This window comes from Oncorhynchus kisutch, linkage group LG23, assembly GCF_002021735.2.
Source record: "Oncorhynchus kisutch isolate 150728-3 linkage group LG23, Okis_V2, whole genome shotgun sequence".
NCBI lineage: Eukaryota > Metazoa > Chordata > Actinopteri > Salmoniformes > Salmonidae > Oncorhynchus > Oncorhynchus kisutch.
Window position 1 is genome coordinate 43,579,740 of NC_034196.2, and position 19,019 is coordinate 43,598,758.

The 19,019-nt window shown below is 45.9% G+C and overlaps 1 protein-coding gene across 3 annotated transcripts in view; it reads left to right on the plus strand.

The window, feature by feature from the left end:
- wdr7 (WD repeat domain 7) overlaps nucleotides 1–19,019 on the plus strand; it is a 323,738-nt gene that overhangs the window by 13,359 nt on the left and 291,360 nt on the right. For all 3 annotated transcript variants that reach the window (XM_031802280.1, XM_031802281.1, XM_031802282.1), the window contains 5 exons: nucleotides 59–204; nucleotides 4,484–4,586; nucleotides 13,686–13,833; nucleotides 14,091–14,339; nucleotides 17,746–17,966. In XM_031802280.1, the coding sequence (XP_031658140.1) occupies nucleotides 59–204; nucleotides 4,484–4,586; nucleotides 13,686–13,833; nucleotides 14,091–14,339; nucleotides 17,746–17,966 (867 nt within the window). The remainder of the gene's footprint in view (nucleotides 1–58; nucleotides 205–4,483; nucleotides 4,587–13,685; nucleotides 13,834–14,090; nucleotides 14,340–17,745; nucleotides 17,967–19,019) is intronic.

Here is a 19,019-nt window from a genome sequence, read left to right on the forward strand (position 1 = left end):
GGGGGGGTTGCGACAACTCGTAAACTCGGACTAACGTATCCTGAAATGTTTGTATCAGGTGTTTGATGCGGGGGACTATTCCTTGCTGTGCTCAGTGCCCAGTGAGAACGACCAGTCCTGGACCGGAGGAGACTTCATCGCCGCCGACAAGATCATCATCTGGACCGAGGACGGATGCTCGTACATCTACAAGCTCCCCGCCAGGTGAGGAACAACAGCACCTGTATAGGAGACGTCCGTTATGGTGTCCGTTAGTCTGTTATGTTGTCTGTTATACTCGTTGTACCCTTCTACTTCGACTCACCTGACAACTATGAATGAATGTCAGTAATTATTATTTTTTAAATGCACAATGCAATTATCACAAATATATGATTTTCCATGTTAATATCCTCACTAGACAATGGGCTATAAAGGCCTGTGTAGTGTAAATAAAACCAGGGAGGTTGAGTCAAACTAGACTCATTTGGTGAATTTGCGATGCATGGGAAGTTAAGACGTTTGAGATACAGTTTACTAAGACATACAACGCTTTCAGGAAGTATTCAGACCCCTCGACTTTCTCCACATTTTGTTCCATTACAGCCTTATTCTAAAATGGATCAAATACTTTTTTTTTTTTTTGGGGGTCATCAATATACACACAATACCCATAATGACAAAGTGAGGACTTTTTTTGTTGTTGAAAAAAACTAATCCAAATACCTACACTACTGTTCAAAAGTTTGGGGTCATTTAGAAATGTCCTTGTTTTTGAAAGATGAGCAAAACATTTTTTGTTGTCCTTTCTAAAATAACATGAAATTGATCAGAGTCGTCTGTTTCTCAAACTAGTCACTCTAATGTACTTGTCCTCTTGCTCAGTTGTGCACCGGGGCCTCCCACTCTTTCTATTCCGGTTAGGGCCAGTTTGCGCTGTTCTGTGAAGGGAGCGTTGTACAGGATCTTCAGTTTCTTGGCAATTTCTCACATGGAATAGCCTTCATTTCTCAGAGCAAGAATAGACTGACGAGTTTGAGAAGGAAGTGCATTGTCTCTGGCCATTTTGAGTCTGGAATCGAACACACCAATGCTTATGCTTCAGATACTCAACTAGTCTAAAGAAAGCCAGTTTTATTGCTTCTTTAATCAGAAACAACAGTTTTCAGCTGTGCTAACATAATTGCAAAAGGGTTTTCAAACAATTAATTAGCCTTTTAAAATGATCAACTTAGATCAGCTAACACAATGTGCCATTGGAACACAGGGAGTGATGGTTGCTGATAATGGGCCTCTGTACACCTATGTAGATATTCCATTAAAAATCAGCCGTTTCCAGCTACAATAGTCATTTACAACATTAACAATGTCTACACTATATTTCTGATAAATTTGATATTTTAATGGACAACATTTTTTGCTTTTATTTCTAAGTGACCCTAAACTTTTGAAAGGTGGTGGTAAGTATTTAGACCCTTTGCTATGAGACTTGAAGTTGAGATCAGGTGCATCCTGTTTCCATTGATGATCCTTGAGATGTTTCAACAACTCGATTTGAGTCCACCAGTGGTAAATTCAATAGTTTGGACATGATTATTTTGGGAAAGAAACACACCTGTCTCTATATAAGGTCCCACAGTTGACAGTGCATGTCAGAGAAGGAAAAACAAGCCATGAGGTTGAAGGAATTGTCTGTAGATCCAGACAGAGACATATCTGGGGATGGGGATGGGTACCAAAAAATATCTGCAGTATTGAAGGTCCCCAAGAGCACATTGGCCTCCATTGTTGAATGGAAGATGTTTGGAACCACCAAGACTCTTCCTAGAGCTGGCCACCCAGCCAAACTGAGCAATCGGGGAGAGAAATGCCTTGGTCAGGGAGGTGCCCAGAACCCAATGGTCACTCTGACAGAGCTGTAGAGCTCTCCTCTGTGGAGATGGTTGTCCTTCTGGAGGTTCTCCCATCTCTCCACCAATCAGGCCTTTTATGGTAGAGTGACCAGACAGAAGCCACTCTGCAGTAAAAGGTACATGACAGCCCGCTTGGAGTTTGCCAAAAGGCAACTAAAGGACTCTCAGACCATGAGAAACAAGATTCTCTGGTCTGATGAAACCAAGATTGAACTCTCTCCCCTGAATGCCAAGTGTTACGCCTGGAGGAAACCTGGCACCATCCCTACATGGTGGTGGCAGCATCATGCGGCAGGGGACTGAGAGACTAGTCGAGGGAAAGATGAAAGGAGCAAAGCATAGAGAGATCCTTGATGAAAACCTGCTCAGGACCTCAGACTGGGGGCAACGGTTCACCTTCCAACAGGACAACGACCCTAAGCACACAGCCAGGACAATGCAGAAGTGGCTTCGGGACAAGTCTATGAATGTACTTGAGTGACCCAGCCAGAGCTCGGACTTGAAATGGATCGAACATCTCTGGAGAGACCTGAAAATAGCTGTTCAGCGACACTCTACATCCAACCTGACAGAGCTTGAGAGGCTCTGCAGAGAAGAATGGGAGAAACACCCCAAATACAGGTGTGCCAAGCTTGTAGCTTCATACCCAAGAATACTCGATGCTGCAATCACTGACAAAGTGCTTCAACAAAGTACTGACAAAGTGCTCTGAATACTTTACGTAAATGTGATATTACACTTTTAGGTTTTTATTAAATTAGCAAACATTTCTAAAAACCTGCTTTTGCTTTGTCATTGTGTGTAGATGGATGATTGATCCATTTTAGAGTAAGGCTGTAATGTAACAAAGTTAAGGATTAAGTCAAAGGGTCTGAATACTTACTCGGTTCTTTGTGCCTGCCTCTTCTCCCTGGCGCTGGCTCGCCTGATCATTTTCTGTGCTAATGATACCAGTGTGTGTTAAGTCTTCGGTCTGTTGCCTGTAGAATATCCTATAAATTGACGATGGGCCCTGATTTACTGAAGTTAAAAGACATTGCAAGCTAAGAAATTGTGAGAATGCGTTGCGAGATAATGCTTTTTATTTATACCGATGGATAGGCCTAGTGCTGAACCTGACTGTCTGCCTGGTGGCCGACCTGCCTATACTGTGCCCCTCTCTCTCCGTTCCTTGCTAGCTCGCTATGAAAGGTGTGTGTGTGTGTGTGTGTGTGTGTTCTCGGAAGTGCGCCAACTAATCAGTCTCCTCTGTTCCTAAAACACAATCTTAGGAGTCGAGTTGTCAATTCCTAGTGGAGTCGACTCTCGACACATAATTGGGAGTCGACGCCGGTAGTCGACGCGCAAGGACTCGAGTAATCAATTATTTTGGAGTCGACTCTCCAACACGACATCATCGTTGTTAACAGTTGGGAAAAATGGCAGAGAAAAGCAAGCGACAGCAGTATGGAGTTACGTTCCAGAAATGGTTGTACTGGTGCGATGCTTCCCCATCTGAAATGGACGTAAACCCGAACCATTGCTGGCAGCAGCACAATGCATTGTGGTATTTTTATGAACTTTTCATTTTAACAGATAAGTGATTTAAAAAAAAAAGTTATTATTATTATTTTTTTTAATGTGCGGTTAGATCGTTAAGAGAAGTCAATGTATCGCACCCTTGATTTTGATTGGTCCCTAAAGATGATACACCGTATTGCTGTCAACTATGATACATGCTTGGAAAGGAACTAGTTTCCCCAGGAAGCAAGAGACAATTTTAAACTTTATTCATGTTTGTGTAAACTTTGAACATTAAGAGTTATATGTCAGAGTATACGTGGTCTAAACTACGAGTTATATGTCAGAGTATACCTGGTCTAAACTACGAGTTATATGTCAGAGTATACCTGGTCTAAACTACGAGTTATATGTCAGAGTATACCTGGTCTAAACTACGAGTTATATGTCAGAGTATACCTGGTCTAAACTACGAGTTATATGTCAGAGTATACCTGGTCTAAACTACGAGTTATATGTCAGAGTATACCTGGTCTAAACTAAGAGTTATATGTCAGAGTATACCTGGTCTAAACTACGAGTTATATGTCAGAGTATACCTGGTCTAAACTACGAGTTATATGTCAGAGTATACCTGGTCTAAACTACGTTTTTATTTCACTTCCTCTTCTTATGGATTGTGTGCGTCTGGTAAGTGGCTCTGAAAAGCTTTTTTTAATTTTTATATTTGCCACTATGGTTTTCACTTGAGACTAGCGGTTTTAGTTGTAGTTTGGGTTTAGCAGGGAAACCACTAGTCAGAAAGGCTGTTCGTCTTCTACGTGCCAATCCGTAAGAAACCATTCTGAGGTGGATTTCCCTGTTTAGGTTTAGTTTGTTTTACAGGTTTGTGTGTTTTACAGTTGCGATGGTGGATTAGTTAGTTGTAGTTTTTAGTTGATTTGTAGGCGGTGAGAGAAATCACTAAACTGGGCTGACCTCTGTTCCTTTCTCTCCTCTCCCTCTACCTCTACCTCTACCTCTCCCTCTCCCTCTACCTCTACCTCTACCTCTACCTCTACCTCTCCTCCTCTACCTCTCCTCTCCTCCAGCTGCCTGCCTGCCAGTGAACACTTCCGTACTGATGTAGGAAAGACCGCCGAAGGCTCCATCCCACCTCTGGTGTACAGCATCGCGGACCGCACAGACAAACAGGTTATTCCTCTCCATCCTTCACACACAATCACTCACTCACTCTGTGAAGAGCTTTCTGGTTTAAAGACATAAATAAGATCTGTTTTGAAGTCCTTTTTGCACAACTAAACCCTGTGCCACCTCTGTTAATGGAACATGCTCTCTTATGTTGAAGAGAGTCAGTAGGACTGCTAGTATCAGTCCTTTAACTAGGTAACAGAGTGTATTTTGTTGTTTGTCAATGTCTTTGTTTTGTCTGTTAGCCTGGGTGCCAGTCTGTTAGCCTGGGTGCCAGTCTGTTAGCCTGGGTGCCAGTCTGTTAGCCTGGGTGCCAGTCTGTTAGCCTGGGTGCCAGTCTGTTTTTGCTTTCTCGCCAAATGTGACAAGGAGTTGTCAAGAATGGCACAAACAGATCTGGGATCAGGCTAGTGTTCTGTACTGTATTTAATTTAGGATGTTACGTAGTCTTCTTAGTCTACATATTCATTTCCTGTCTGCCTTTCTGTTGTTTTTCTTATTGTTTTGCTCTCTGTCTGTCTGTTTTATTACCCTCCCCTCCCCAATGGGCCTTGGCCCTGATCGGAGAGCGTGTGTTCCTCAGACTGAAGAGTCTGGTGAGGGGGTAGACATGGTGGTGCTGTGCCACCCTGACAGCGGAGTAGACTTGGAGCTCTACACCCCAGAGCTGCTATTCCACCAGCAGCCTCTAGAGGCACCAGTAAGCTCAGTGCTGCAGTGTACAGCAGGAGAGAGGCACACACTGGCTCTGTCCAGCAGGGGGAGCCCTCAGCTCTCAGTCACAGATTCAGCACATTCACTCAATGTTCAGAGATGAAGCATGCAGACCGGGGATAGGAAGATGTATGTTGGTGTGATGTTATGGGGAAATTACAGATAACATTTAGTGCCCCATGTATAGTATACTAGTGATTTGATCAATACCATATTTGATGTTAATTAAAAGTAGACACAGCGATATGACGTAGCTGCAGAAGGTAATCAGCGTTGTGGGGCAATTTCCGCAACAACTACGAGCATTGAAGCACGAGGATCAACTTCTCCCCTATTTTGGTCACGTGACTAACAGTGTGAAGCAAACCCGTGCAGATACTGTGTGAGAGTACAGTCTTGCATCTTGCTTATCTCAATATCTGCGGTGCTGCTCATGGGCAATGTAATTTCGCTGAGTCTATTTGCAAATTGGTATCCAAAAATGTAACTAATAAAGTCTTTGATCTGTATTATCTTGGAGACATGCCTGATAATCGATCTGCAATACATTGATCTGAATTCCGATTGACTCGCATGCTTTGGTTTATGATATCAGCCAATCAAAATCAAATCTCCAAAGCCCTGTTTATTTAGAAAGCTGAACAGCGATTGGATGCCTGACCCTGTGACGTGTGCACCTCTATGATGCTGTCTTTCTGATTGGCCAGTTCTCTCAACTCACTCTGACTCACCTGATTCCCATGCTCCTCCCACTAAAATCTCAATCATCATTCTCATCTTGGTCTTCACACTGGGGCAGATGCATGCCAAGTCCCTAAACTGCTTTCCCTCTAGAAATCAGATCAATACACCGATAATGACATATGATACATTGATAACAATGTAGACAATTTATCATCTACATTGAAACTAAAACCCAGTGGAAGAAGAGTGGAAGCCATTCTTAGGTCTGTTGGGTCCCCCCCTTTATTCTCTAGTCATTCTCCAACACTCCAGTGCCTTTGTCTTTATCCTTTGGATTATATTTTACAATCTTTTGGATTGAGTTCATCTTTCACATCAATCTTTGATTAGTTTTCCGTGTGTTCTCGTGTGTGTGTTCTCGTGTGTGTGTTCTCGTGTGTGTGTTCTCGTGTGTGTGTTCTCGTGTGTGTGTGTGTGTGTGTGTGTGTTCTCTCGTGTGTGTTCTCTCGTGTGTGTGTGTGTGTTCTCGTGTGTGTGTGTGTGTTCTCTCGTGTGTGTGTGTTCTCGTGTGTGTGTGTTCGTGTGTGTGTGTGTGTGTGTGTGTGTGTGTTCTCGTGTGTGTGTGTGTTCTCGTGTGTGTGTGTGTTCTCGTGTGTGTGTGTTCTCTCGTGTGTGTGTTCTGTGTGACCCGATGGGTGTGGCACTTTTACTTTTTTGTTGTTGTAGGCTATTTGTTAGTTAACTTGTCTATAATTAGATACATGCTGCTTCTCTGCCATTACTTGTTGCCCTAAAAAGACAAAACAAACCCTCTCTCACCAAAAACAAAATGTCGTACATCGATAGAATGAATGTCTCAATTGAGTTGACAGTTTTCTTTCATTACTGCTTCTCTCACACAGAAAATAAGTTTAGGGACCGGGGAAAAAATAAATGAACTCAACAACAACAACAACAACAACAACAACTGGAACATTTCCAAGTTCGACTGGTTTTAAGGGTACTAAAAGCTGTGAAAACAACATGTTTCTGATAAGATTTCAGTTTGGCTTGGATGCATATTTATTGTGGTTAAAATACTATCAGCTCTGACGATGCTGATAAAGAGAGCACCTTTGCAGATAGTCCCTGACCACGCAGTCATTCTCTCAAGAGAATGGGGCGGCAGTGTAGCCTAGTGGTTAGAGCATTGGACTAGTAACCGAAAGGTTGCAAGTTCAAATCCCCGACAAGGTACAAAATCTGTTGTTCTGCCCTTGAACAAGGCAGTTAACCCACTGTTCCTAGGCCGTCATTGAAAATAAGAATTTGTTCTTGACTGACTTGCCTAGTAAAATAAAGGTAAGATGCTGAAATAAATTATATTTCTCCACTCTTGTTCCCGAGTCAAATTTTGACTGCAACAACTGCTTAATTCTGCAGGAGTTAACTTAACACGAGGCTATGTGAGGGGTTATAGTTAACATGAGGCTATGTGAGGGGTTATATTAACATGAGGCTATGTGAGGGGTTATATTAACATGAGGCTATGTGAGGGGTTATAGTTAACACGAGGCTATGTGAGGGGTTATATTAACATGAGGCTATGTGAGGGGTTATATTAACATGAGGCTATGTGAGGGGTTATATTAACATGAGGCTATGTGAGGGGTTATAGTTAACATGAGGCTATGTGAGGGGTTATAGTTAACATGAGGCTATGTGAGGGGTTATAGTTAACATGAGGCTATGTGAGGGGTTATAGTTAACATGAGGCTATGTGAGGGGTTATAGTTAACACGAGGCTATGTGAGGGGTTATAGTTAACATGAGGCTATGTGAGGGGTTATAGTTAACATGAGGCTATGTGAGGGGTTATAGTTAACATGAGGCTATGTGAGGGGTTATAGTTAACATGAGGCTATGTGAGGGGTTATAGTTAACATGAGGCTATGTGAGGGGTTATAGATCATCAGACTACCATTCCATTTAAACCATCTGAACAGTAGCCTTCAGTTCCCTTCAAATTAAATTGTATTGGTCACATACACATATTTAGCAGATGTTATTGTGGGTGTAGCAAAGTACTTGTGTTCCCAGCTCCAACAGTGCAGTAATATCTGACTAAATGTGTTCCCAGCTCCAGAAATACACTGCTCAAGGAAAAATAAAGGGAACACTTAAACAACACAATGTAACTCCAAGTCAATCACACTTCTGTGAAATCAAACTGTCCACTTAGGAAGCAACACTGATTGACAATACATTTCACATGCTGTTGTGCAAATGGAATAGACAACAGGTGGAAATTATAGGCATTTAGCAAGACACCCCCAATAAAGGAGTGGTTCTGCAGGTGGGGACCACAGACTACTTTCAAGTTCCTATGCTTCCTGGCTGATGTTTTGGTCACTTTTGAATGCTGGCGGTGCTTTCACTCTAGTGGTAGCATGAGACGGAGTCTACAACCCACACAAGTGGCTCAGGTAGTGCAGCTCATCCAGGATGGCACATCAATGCGAGCTGTGGCAAGAAGGTTTGCTGTGTCTGTCAGCGTAGTGTCCAGATCATGGAAGCACTACCAGGAGACAGGCCAGTACATCAGGAGACATGGAGGAGGCCCTAGGAGAGCAACAACCCAGCAGCAGGACCGCTACCGCAGCCTTTGTGCAAGGAGGAGCAGGAAGAGCACTGCCAGAGCCCTGCAAAATGACCTCCAGCAGGCCACAAATGTTCATGTGTCTGCACAAACGGTCAGGAACAGACTCCATGAGGGTGGTATGAGGGCCCGACGTCCACAGGTGGGGGTTGGGCTTACAGCCCAACACCATGCAGGACGTTTGGCATTTGCCAGAGAACACCAAGATTGGCAAATTCGCCACTGGCGCCCTGTGCTCTTCACAGATGAAAGCAGGTTCACACTGAGCACATGTGACAGTCTGGAGATGCCGTGAGAACGTTCTGCTGCCTGGAACATCCTCCAGCATGACCGGTTTGGCGGTGGGTCAGTCATGGTGTGGGGTGGCATTTCTTTGGGGGGCCGCACAGCCCTCCATGTGCTCGCCAGAGGTAGCCTGACTGCCATTAGGTACCGAGATGAGATCCTCAGACCCCTTGTGAGACCATATGTTGGCCCTGGGTTCCTCCTAATGCACGACAATGCTAGACCTCATGTGGCTGGAGTGTGTCAGCAGTTCCTGCAAGAGGAAGGCATTGATGCTATGGACTGGTCCGCCCGTACCCCAGACCTGAATCCAATTGAGTGAATCCACCAACAGACTGTCCAGGAGTTGGCGGATGCTTTAGTCCAGGTCTAGGAGGAGATCCCTCAGGAGACCATCCGCCACCTCATCAGGAGCATGCCCAGGCGTTGTAGGGAGGTCATACAGGCACGTGGAGGCCACACACACTACTGAGCCTCATTTTGACTTGTTTTAAGGACATTACATCAAAGTTGGATCAGCCTGTAGTGTGGTTTTCCACTTTAATTTAGAGTCTGACTCCAAATCCAGACCTCCATGGGTTGATAAATTTGATTTCCATTGATAATTTCTGTGTGATTTTGTTGTCAGCACATTCAACTATGTAAAGAAAAAAGTATTTAATAATAATATTTAATTCATTCAGATCTAGGATGTGTTATTTTAATGTTGTTGTTTTGAGCAGTGGATATAAATATTAGGATGAGAAATGTAGGTACATATGAGATGAGTAAAGCGGTATGTAAACATTATTAAACCATGATTCCATGTCTATGTAAAACAAACACGATACACCACAAACGTAACAATAACAACAAGCCACACAAACTCCCAACAAACTTAAATAACACCCATCCCAAAACCCCAACAAGGACGAAAAGGGATCGGTGGCAGCTAGTAGACCGGCGACGACGACCGCCGAGCGCCACCCGAGCAGGAAGGGGAGCCACCTTCACTTGTTTTGACGTTTGCAGGCGGGACTACCGCATCACTTGACCATGACCAACTCATGTCCGCTGGCTACACAAGCAGGACTAGTGCTGCGTTCAAATCATCTGGGGAAGTCTTAAATCGGTTATCTCTGACTTCAGTGCGTTCATCACAACTGGGAACTCGAGGTCGAATAATGACGTCAGTGATCTTCAGGTCGGAAAAAGTTTCCGACTTGGAATTCCGAGTCTGACGTTTTCAACAATTTTTTTTTTTCTTATCTCATTTGGAGCTCATCTCCAGTTGTCTTGAACGCACTGAAGTTGGAGATTTCCGAGTTCCCAGTTGTTTTGAATGCGGCATAAAGCCTAACCCAAACCATTGCCTGCCCCTAACGGAATGAATTTTCATCAAAGAGCAGTGGGCCGGAGTCGATTCTGGCATTCTGTTTACCGCTGCACCACACTGAGGTTACCAATCATTTATTCGACCTATTGATTGCCTTCCACATAATAATAAAACAAATTGATATTTAAAAAAACAACAAACTACACAACTACCACTTAAAAAATGTCAGCTTATTATAATCCACATAAGAATTCAGCAGAGAAACGCTGTAGCCTCAAAAACAAGAAGCCTCCACTTAGCCTACATATAAACAAAAAGCCTCCACTTAGCATATAAACTCAACAACAACAAAAAACGTCCTGTCAACTGCGTTTTATTTTCAGCGAACGTAACATGTGTAAATATTTCTAATATTTGTATAAACATAAGATTCAACAACAGACACAAACTTAACAAGTTCCACAGACATGTGACTGACAGAAATGGAATAATGTGTCCCTGAACAAAGGGGGGGGGGGGTCAAAAGTAACAGTCAGTATCTGATGTGGCCACCAGCTGCAGTAAGTACTGCAGTGCATCTCCTCCTCATGGACTGCACCAGATTTGCCAGTTCTTGCTGTGAGCTGTTACCCCACTCGTCCACCAAGGCACCTGCAAGTTCCCGGACATTTCTGGGGGGAATGGCCCTAGCCCTCACCCTCCGATCCAACAGGTCCCAGATGTGCTCAATGGGATTGAGATCCGTGTTCTTCTCTGGTCACTGCAGAACACTGACATTCCTGTCTTGTACGAAAACACACACAGAACGAGCAGTATGGCTGGTGGCATTGTCATGCTGGAGGGTCATGTCAGGATGAGCCAGCAGGAAAGGTACCACATGAGGGAGGAGGATGTCTTCCCTGTAACGCACAGCGTTGAAATTGCCTGCAATGACAACAAGCTCAGTCCGATGATCAAATCAAATGTATTTATATAGCCCTTCGTACATCAGCCGATATCTCAAAGTGCTGTACAGAAACCCAGCCTAAAACCCCAAACAGCAAGCAATGCAGGTGTAGAAGCACGGTGCTGTGACACACCGCCCCAGACCATGACGGACCCTCCACCTCCAAATCGATCCGCTCCAGAGTACAGGCCTCGGTGTAACGCTATTCCTTTGCCTATAAACGCAAATCCGCCCATCACCCCTGGTGAGACAAAACCGCGACTCGTCAGTGAAGAGCACGTTTTGCCAGTCCTGTCTGGTCCAGCGACGGTGGGTTTGTGCCCGTAGGCGACATTGTTGCCGGTGATGTCTGGTGAGGACCTGCCTTACAACAGGCTTAGAAGCCCTCAGTCCAGCCTCTCTCAGCCTATTGCGGACAGTCTGAGCACTGATGGAGGGATTGTGCGTTCCTGGTATAACTCGGGCAGTTATTACTGCCATCCTGTACCTGTCCCACAGGTGGGATGTTTGGATGTACCGATCCTGTGCAGGTGTTGTTACACGTGGTCTGCCACTGCGAGGACGATCAGCTGTCCATCCTTTCTCCTTGTAGCGCTGTCTTAGGCGTCTCACAGTACGGACATTGCAATTTCTTGCCCTGGCCACACCTGCAGTCCTCATGCCTCCTTGCAGCATGCCTAAGGCACGTTCACGCAGATGAGCAGATTTTTTTTTTTTTTTTTTTTTCATGGTCAGTAGAAAGGCCTCTTCAGTGTCCTAAGTTTTCATAACTGTGACCTTAATTGCTAACCGTCTGTAAGCTGTTAGTGTCTTAACGACTGTTCCACAGGTGCATGTTCATTAATTGTTTATGGTTCATTGAACAAGCATAGGAAAGTGTTTTAAACCCTTTACAATGAAGAGTCTGAACTTATTTTGATTTTTACGAATTATCTTTGAAAGAAAGGGTCCTGAAAAGGGATGTTTCTTTTTTGCTGAGTTTAGTACTGCATGGTATACAAACATCGCTTCATGCTGCCACCTGGTGGCCATTCTAAATATATTCTTCTGATATTCTAACTTTCCTGCTGCAGGATTTATTATTTTCCTCCTGCGACGAACGAGGTCAAATTAAGATCCGACTTCTGTATAAGCCTGTCAACGTACAGATTTGACATATGGTAAACAGTATGGAATTTCATACATGCTACTTTTATTGTTCAGTCTGCTGATTTCCATGTAAACTTCTGATGGACATTTTATTTTAGTTATTTTTGACCAAGTCTTTCATTTAACTACCTTGTTTTGTCTCTCAGACAGTGTCAAGTCAATCGACTGTAGTCTGAGCATCTACCTCAACATCTAGCAACCTCATTTTAGGTGCCTGACAACCTGGCCACAGAGTGTCTCCTCCATTAGACATTACAGGGATCCGGTTCCATCCCATCTTTTTCTGTTACCGTGACGATCACATTAACTAGGACTTCCTGGAAATGGGGTCAGCGGGCAGGTTGCCAGGTCGTTAGGTTGTCGTTAGGTTGGTTACCACTGTGCCTTTTTTCTACTGCAGTCAGGAACACAATTATAGCTGTGTAAATGGGTCAAATGAAAGATCAAAGTTTGCGTCCCAAATGGCACACTTCCCTACATAGTGCCCTACTTCTGACCAGAACCATATTCCCTACGTAGTGCCCTACTTCTGACCAGAGCCCTATTCCCTACGTAGTGCCCTACTAGACCAGGGTGCAATTACTTTTATTAGGCAAAGGGTCAGTTAATGAAGGACCATTAACCAACATGCATAACTATGGATATTCAGTCCTGCTAGATCTGTTAGGTAGACAAATAAAAACAGATCCCAAGTCTCATATGTTGTTCATGGCACCAGTGTTCTGCCTCAACAATTTATTGTGTCTAGCTAGCTGGTTTGTATCCTGATGATTCAGTGCCTTGCTGTCCAGAGAACTGAGTTAGGGGATATTTTTTGTATGGAGGAGGGGGGGAATCAATGCATGTGTTGTACTGTAGGTAACCCTGTTGGTAGTTGAGTAAGCGGTCAGTTCTTCTAGCTTGGCATCCTTTTTATATCACAGTGGTGTTTTCTAGTGCTAAACGTTAATAACAGCACATCCCAATGCTCCCATGGCATGAGATCATGTCCCCTGCAAGGCCGGCTTCCCCTTCTTGTACAGAGCAGAATATAATATTCTGGAGTTTTTAGATCCATGGTACAACAAGACTACAGTTATGCTGTCCTGCTTTCATTCTCACCATTTACTATCCTTCAATACAATCCCTGTAGTTGTTATGAAATAATTATCGTTAAGACTAGACCATTTATCACACCGCACAAATCATGGTTTTGGCATGGATATAGGATGGTGTAGGTGTCTCCTGTATGTATGTCACACGGTACTGTGCTTTGCCAGAGACGGTAAAGTCCTGCCGTAGACATGGCCCTGAACGCAGAGATATACAGACATAATACTAGTGTTCACATTCTAGAACACTATTTTCATCTTCTAATGTTCCGTGTTCCAGCTCCTCATCTGTCCCCCGGTGACACGGTTCTTCTACGGCCGTCGGGAGCCCTTCCACAAGCTGCTGGTCCAGGGAGATTCAGCCGGACGCCTCACCCTCTGGAGCATCCCAGACACCTCGCCCCTGCAGCCCCTCTCCACCGCAGCAGGTACCATTTAGTCCACTAGGTGGCGTTAGTGTCCCAAGTCTGTATTGACGCTGTGGGTGAGAATTAGATGGCTTTTATGCCATCAGCTAGTGAAATCATTCCAGTGCATGTGAAGTACATTCTTCATGATTCATCTTCATGACTTTGCAATGGCACTAAGCAAAGGCCCTTGTCTGGTGTAAGTCAGGTTGGATAGATGTCTGTTTTGGGTCTGTACGTAGTTAATACTGTTGTTATCTACTTCCCCTGTCCCTCAGAGCTCCAAGTGTCCTCCACCATCTCCCTCCAGGAGGCCTTTGACAAGCTTGCTCCCCTGTCGGCGGGCATCATAGACCAGCTGAGTGTGACGCCCGGGTCGGAGGAGCCCATCAAGGTGACGGCCAGCGTCTACATCCCCTCCCAGGGCAGGCTGGTGTGTGGCAGAGAGGACGGAAGCATCATCCTGGTCCCCGCCACACAGACCGCCATCGTACAGCTGCTGCAAGGAGAACACATGCTGCGGAGAGGTGAGGGAGGGGGTCAGGGGAGAGTGTGGGTCGGGTCGGGGGAGAGTGTGGGTCGGGTCGGGGGAGAGTGTGGGTCGGGTCGGGGGAGAGTGTGGGTCGGGTCGGGGGAGAGTGTGGGTCGGGTCGGGGGAGAGTGTGGGTCGGGTCGGGGGAGAGTGTGGGTCGGGTCGGGGGAGAGTGTGGGTCGGGTCGGGGGAGAGTGTGGGTCGGGTCGGGGGAGAGTGTGGGTCGGGTCGGGGGAGAGTGTGGGTCGGGTCGGGGGAGAGTGTGGGTCGGGTCGGGGGAGAGTGTGAGTGAGGTCGGGGGAGAGTGTGAGTGAGGTCAGGGGCTCAGGGGAGAGTGTGGGTGAGGTCAGGGGAGAGTGGGGGTGGGAAAGGGGAAAAAGCAAAGGTGATACCTAAGACTGTTGCGGCGGCTGTATTACCGCAACACCGGCAGTCATGAGTCATGACCGCAGACAAATTCCACGTGACCGTTGAGTCATGGTAACCTCCTTTTAATCACATGTGTTAGTAGTGCCCAGCTTGTTAAACAACCATCAGGTCTTAATGGCCTGGTACTCAGGGCTCTATTGTCCCTCCATCAGGTCCTAATGGTCTGGTACTCAGGGCTCTATTGTCCCTTATCATGTCCTAATAATGGCCTGCTACTCAGGGCTCTATTGTCCCTCCATCAGGTCCGAATGGCCTGGTACTCAGGGCTCTATTGTCCCTCCATCAGGTCCTAATGGTCTGGTACTCAGGGCTCCATTGTCCCTCCATCAGGTCCTAATGGCCTGGTACTCGGGGCTCTATTGTCCCTCCATCAGGTCCTAATGGCCTGGTACTCAGGGCTCTATTGTCCCTCCATCAGGTCCTAATGGCCTGGTACTCAGGGCTCTATTGTCCCTCCATCAGGTCCTAATGGCCTGGTACTCAGGGCTCTATTGTCCCTCCATCAGGTCCTAATGGCCTGGTACTCAGGGCTCTATTGTCCCTCCATCAGGTCCTAATGGTCTGGTACTCAGGGCTCCATTGTCCCTCCATCAGGTCCTAATGGCCTGGTACTCGGGGCTCTATTGTCCCTCCATCAGGTCACTATTGGCCTGGTACTCGGGGCTCTATTGTCCCTCCATCAGGTCACTATTGGCCTGGTACTCGGGGCTCTATTGTCCCTCCATCAGGTCACTATTGGCCTGGTACTCAGGGCTCTATTGTCCCTCCATCAGGTCACTATTGGCCTGGTACTCAGGGCTCTATTGTCCCTCCATCAGGTCACTATTGGCCTGGTACTCAGGGCTCTATTGTCCCTCCATCAGGTCACTATTGGCCTGGTACTCAGGGCTCTATTGTCCCTCCATCAGGTCCTAATGGCCTGGTACTCAGGGCTCTATTGTCCCTCCATCAGGTCCTAATGGCCTGGTACTCAGGGCTCTATTGTCCCTCCATCAGGGCCTAATGGTCTGGTACTCAGGGCTCCATTGTCCCTCCATCAGGTCCTAATGGCCTGGTACTCGGGGCTCTATTGTCCCTCCATCAGGTCACTAATGGCCTGGTACTCAGGGCTCTATTGTCCCTCCATCAGATCACTATTGGCCTGGTACTCAGGGCTCTATTGTCCCTCCATCAGGTCCTAATGGCCTGGTACTCAGGGCTCTATTGTCCCTCCATCAGGTCCTAATGGCCTGGTACTCAGGGCTCTATTGTCCCTCCATCAGGTCACTATTGGCCTGGTACTCAGGGCTCTATTGTCCCTCCATCAGGTCCTATTGGCCTGGTACTCAGGGCTCTATTGTCCCTCCATCAGGTCCTATTGGCCTGGTACTCAGGGCTCTATTGTCCCTCCATCAGGTCACTATTGGCCTGGTACTCAGGGCTCTATTGTCCCTCCATCAGGTCCTATTGGCCTGGTACTCAGGGCTCTATTGTCCCTCCATCAGGTCCTATTGGCCTGGTACTCAGGGCTCTATTGTCCCTCCATCAGGTCACTATTGGCCTGGTACTCAGGGCTCTATTGTCCCTCCATCAGGTCCTATTGGCCTGGTACTCAGGGCTCTATTGTCCCTCCATCAGGTCACTAATGGCCTGGTACTCAGGGCTCTATTGTCCCTCCATCAGGTCACTAATGGCCTGGTACTCAGGGCTCTATTGTCCCTCCATCAGGTCCTATTGGCCTGGGGCTCTATTGTCGAATGCAAATGCATTCAGAAATCACATCAAACAGTCATCAAAACGGTGTGTGTTTAAGTCACCTCACTGTGGTTGAAACTGAGTGTGAAAACTTGGGTTTGTGGTGGTGGTTGTTTCGAAACCAAACACAATGAAATGGACAGTGCTTTCTAAGGGGATGTGTTTATGCATAAACATAGACCTATATATATATATATATATATATATATATAGGTCTATGAGGCCAAGCCCCCCCCCCCCCCAAAAAAAATCCTGATTTTTAAAATAATGATTGTGGCCTTATACAATACATGGTAAACAGCTGACGGAAACGTGTGTTCGTGGTTTTAAGGTATCTTTGCTACGTCAATTGGTCTAGCCTAAATTAAACGTTATGATTTGGTCTAGCCTAAATTAAACGTTATGATTTGGTCTAGCCTAAATTAAACGTTATGATTTGCCTACAATTATAGTGAATTTGAATAGCCTGGTAATAGGGGCTTTTTTGTTTATATATTCATAGTTATTAATAGTCTGGCACATGAGATGATCACTGAGCGTTTCCATCTCATCTCACTGCTTTCTCCAGCGCGTGGAGAGAGAGAGAGGGGCTGTCAAAAGTTTTTAATGAAATGTGTTTTCTTGTGAAAGGCATTTTCACTGTTGTTCCCAAACAGATTTAACTTGGTTTCCCAAACGATTCACTGGGTCGCTGCAGAAACACGGTTGGAGAGTCCATGGCATACGGAGTTTGGGTTTAATATCACTTGTCGCGCAGCCAAAATGACCAGAGTAAACCTACCCAATAGGAGTTACAAAACATTCCCCGAGGGGAAGTGGTCTCCATTCTCTATTCCAGTGCATACACATAACATGTGTTCCTTCCCCTCCCCTGGTTCCTGCCCGTTTAATAATAGGCCTTTCTCAAATCAAAACTCATCTTTACATATTCGGTAAGACTAGATTCAATTGAGGATAGTCTGATTGATGGGTGAAAATATGATCACTTGCTGAGAGAACAGTTTGTGCAGCCTGAGGCGAGGAACAGAGCGCAATCTATTTTATTTGCCACTTTCTCAAATAATCAATAGCCTGTAGTCGTATCCTGCAGCCCATATATCTTGTGGTTCCTAAGGTTTGTTTCATCAGGGTCTACAGTATTAGATGGGGGGTGGGGGGGTGATTGTTTTACCACAGATTGTATCTCTGGATAAGAGCATGTACAACATTATAAAAAAAGAGTCTTCTCTCGTTCCCAGGTTGGCCCCCTCACCGCACCCTGCGGGGTCACCGTAACAAAGTGACGTGCCTGCTGTACCCCCACCAGGTGTCCCCTCGCTACGACCAGCGCTCCCTGGTCTCCGGCGGTGTGGACTTCAGCGTCATCGTCTGGGACATCTTCACTGGGGAGATGAAGCACGTCTTTTGTGTCCACGGGGGAGAGATCACACAGATCCTGGTCCCGCCTGAGAACTGCAGCGTGAGTACTGTTCACACATGTAGAAGTGAAGGGAATTAGTTTTTGATTTCTCATCCAAAGCCCTCACTCTTTCATCAGTCTATTTTCTTGTGGGTGGGACTGTTATCCCTTTTTTAAATGATTTATTAAAAAAAGACTAGTGGATTTTCCAGCGTCGAGAGGTGAGGCCTCAGAGTGATCGTTGATTCTAGTCCTGCCCTCTGATCTCACTCAATGATGCCTCCTGCTTCTTCTTAAGAAAAGTGGAGAGGCCTGTCACACACACACACACACACACACACACACACGCAAACATGCACAGACACCCACACAGCCTCCATCCATCTACCCCACCCTCAAGCAGCCTTGTAATTCTCCTTCTATCCTGTCTGTGTCTGTCTGAATGACAGGTACCAACTTGGTGTCCATTACATGAGACTGGTCCACACTGTAAGTAAAGGTGTCTCTTCTGCTCTTAATGACCTGTTTAGTTATGCAGCTGCTTTAAAGCACGTCGATACTTAAGGAGCGGGACATTTCATTGATAACGTGAGAGAGAGAGAGCGAGGCTGGCGGGATGGAGGGATCCATAATCCCTGTTGGGGAGTTACCTGTGCCTGTCTGGCTCCTCCTCCTCGTCCTCCTTAGTACATCCAAGCTGATTGGTTGATAAACATGACCCTGAGCAGCAGTCTTCTCCTGAGTTGTTAAAGGCTCTCTGTATTTCACCCATACACTTCCCACTGTCTGTCTATCCCCTGCTCTTAGCCCTGGATACAGACTCTAGTCCTTGTACAGTACAATGGCCTTGACGTGTGCTAGCTGGATGTGAGGTGTGTTAGTTGGATACAGTGTGACCCTGGTGAGGTGTGTGTTAGCTGGATACAGTATAAACCTGGTGAGGTGTGTGTTAGCTGGATACAGTATAATCCTGGTGAGGTGTGTGTGTTAGTTGGAGACAGTGTGACCCTGGTGAGGTGTGTGTGTGTGTGATAGCTGGATACAGTATAACCCTGGTGAGGTGTGTGTGTGTGTGTGTGTGTGTGTGTGTCAGCTGGATATAATATAACCCTG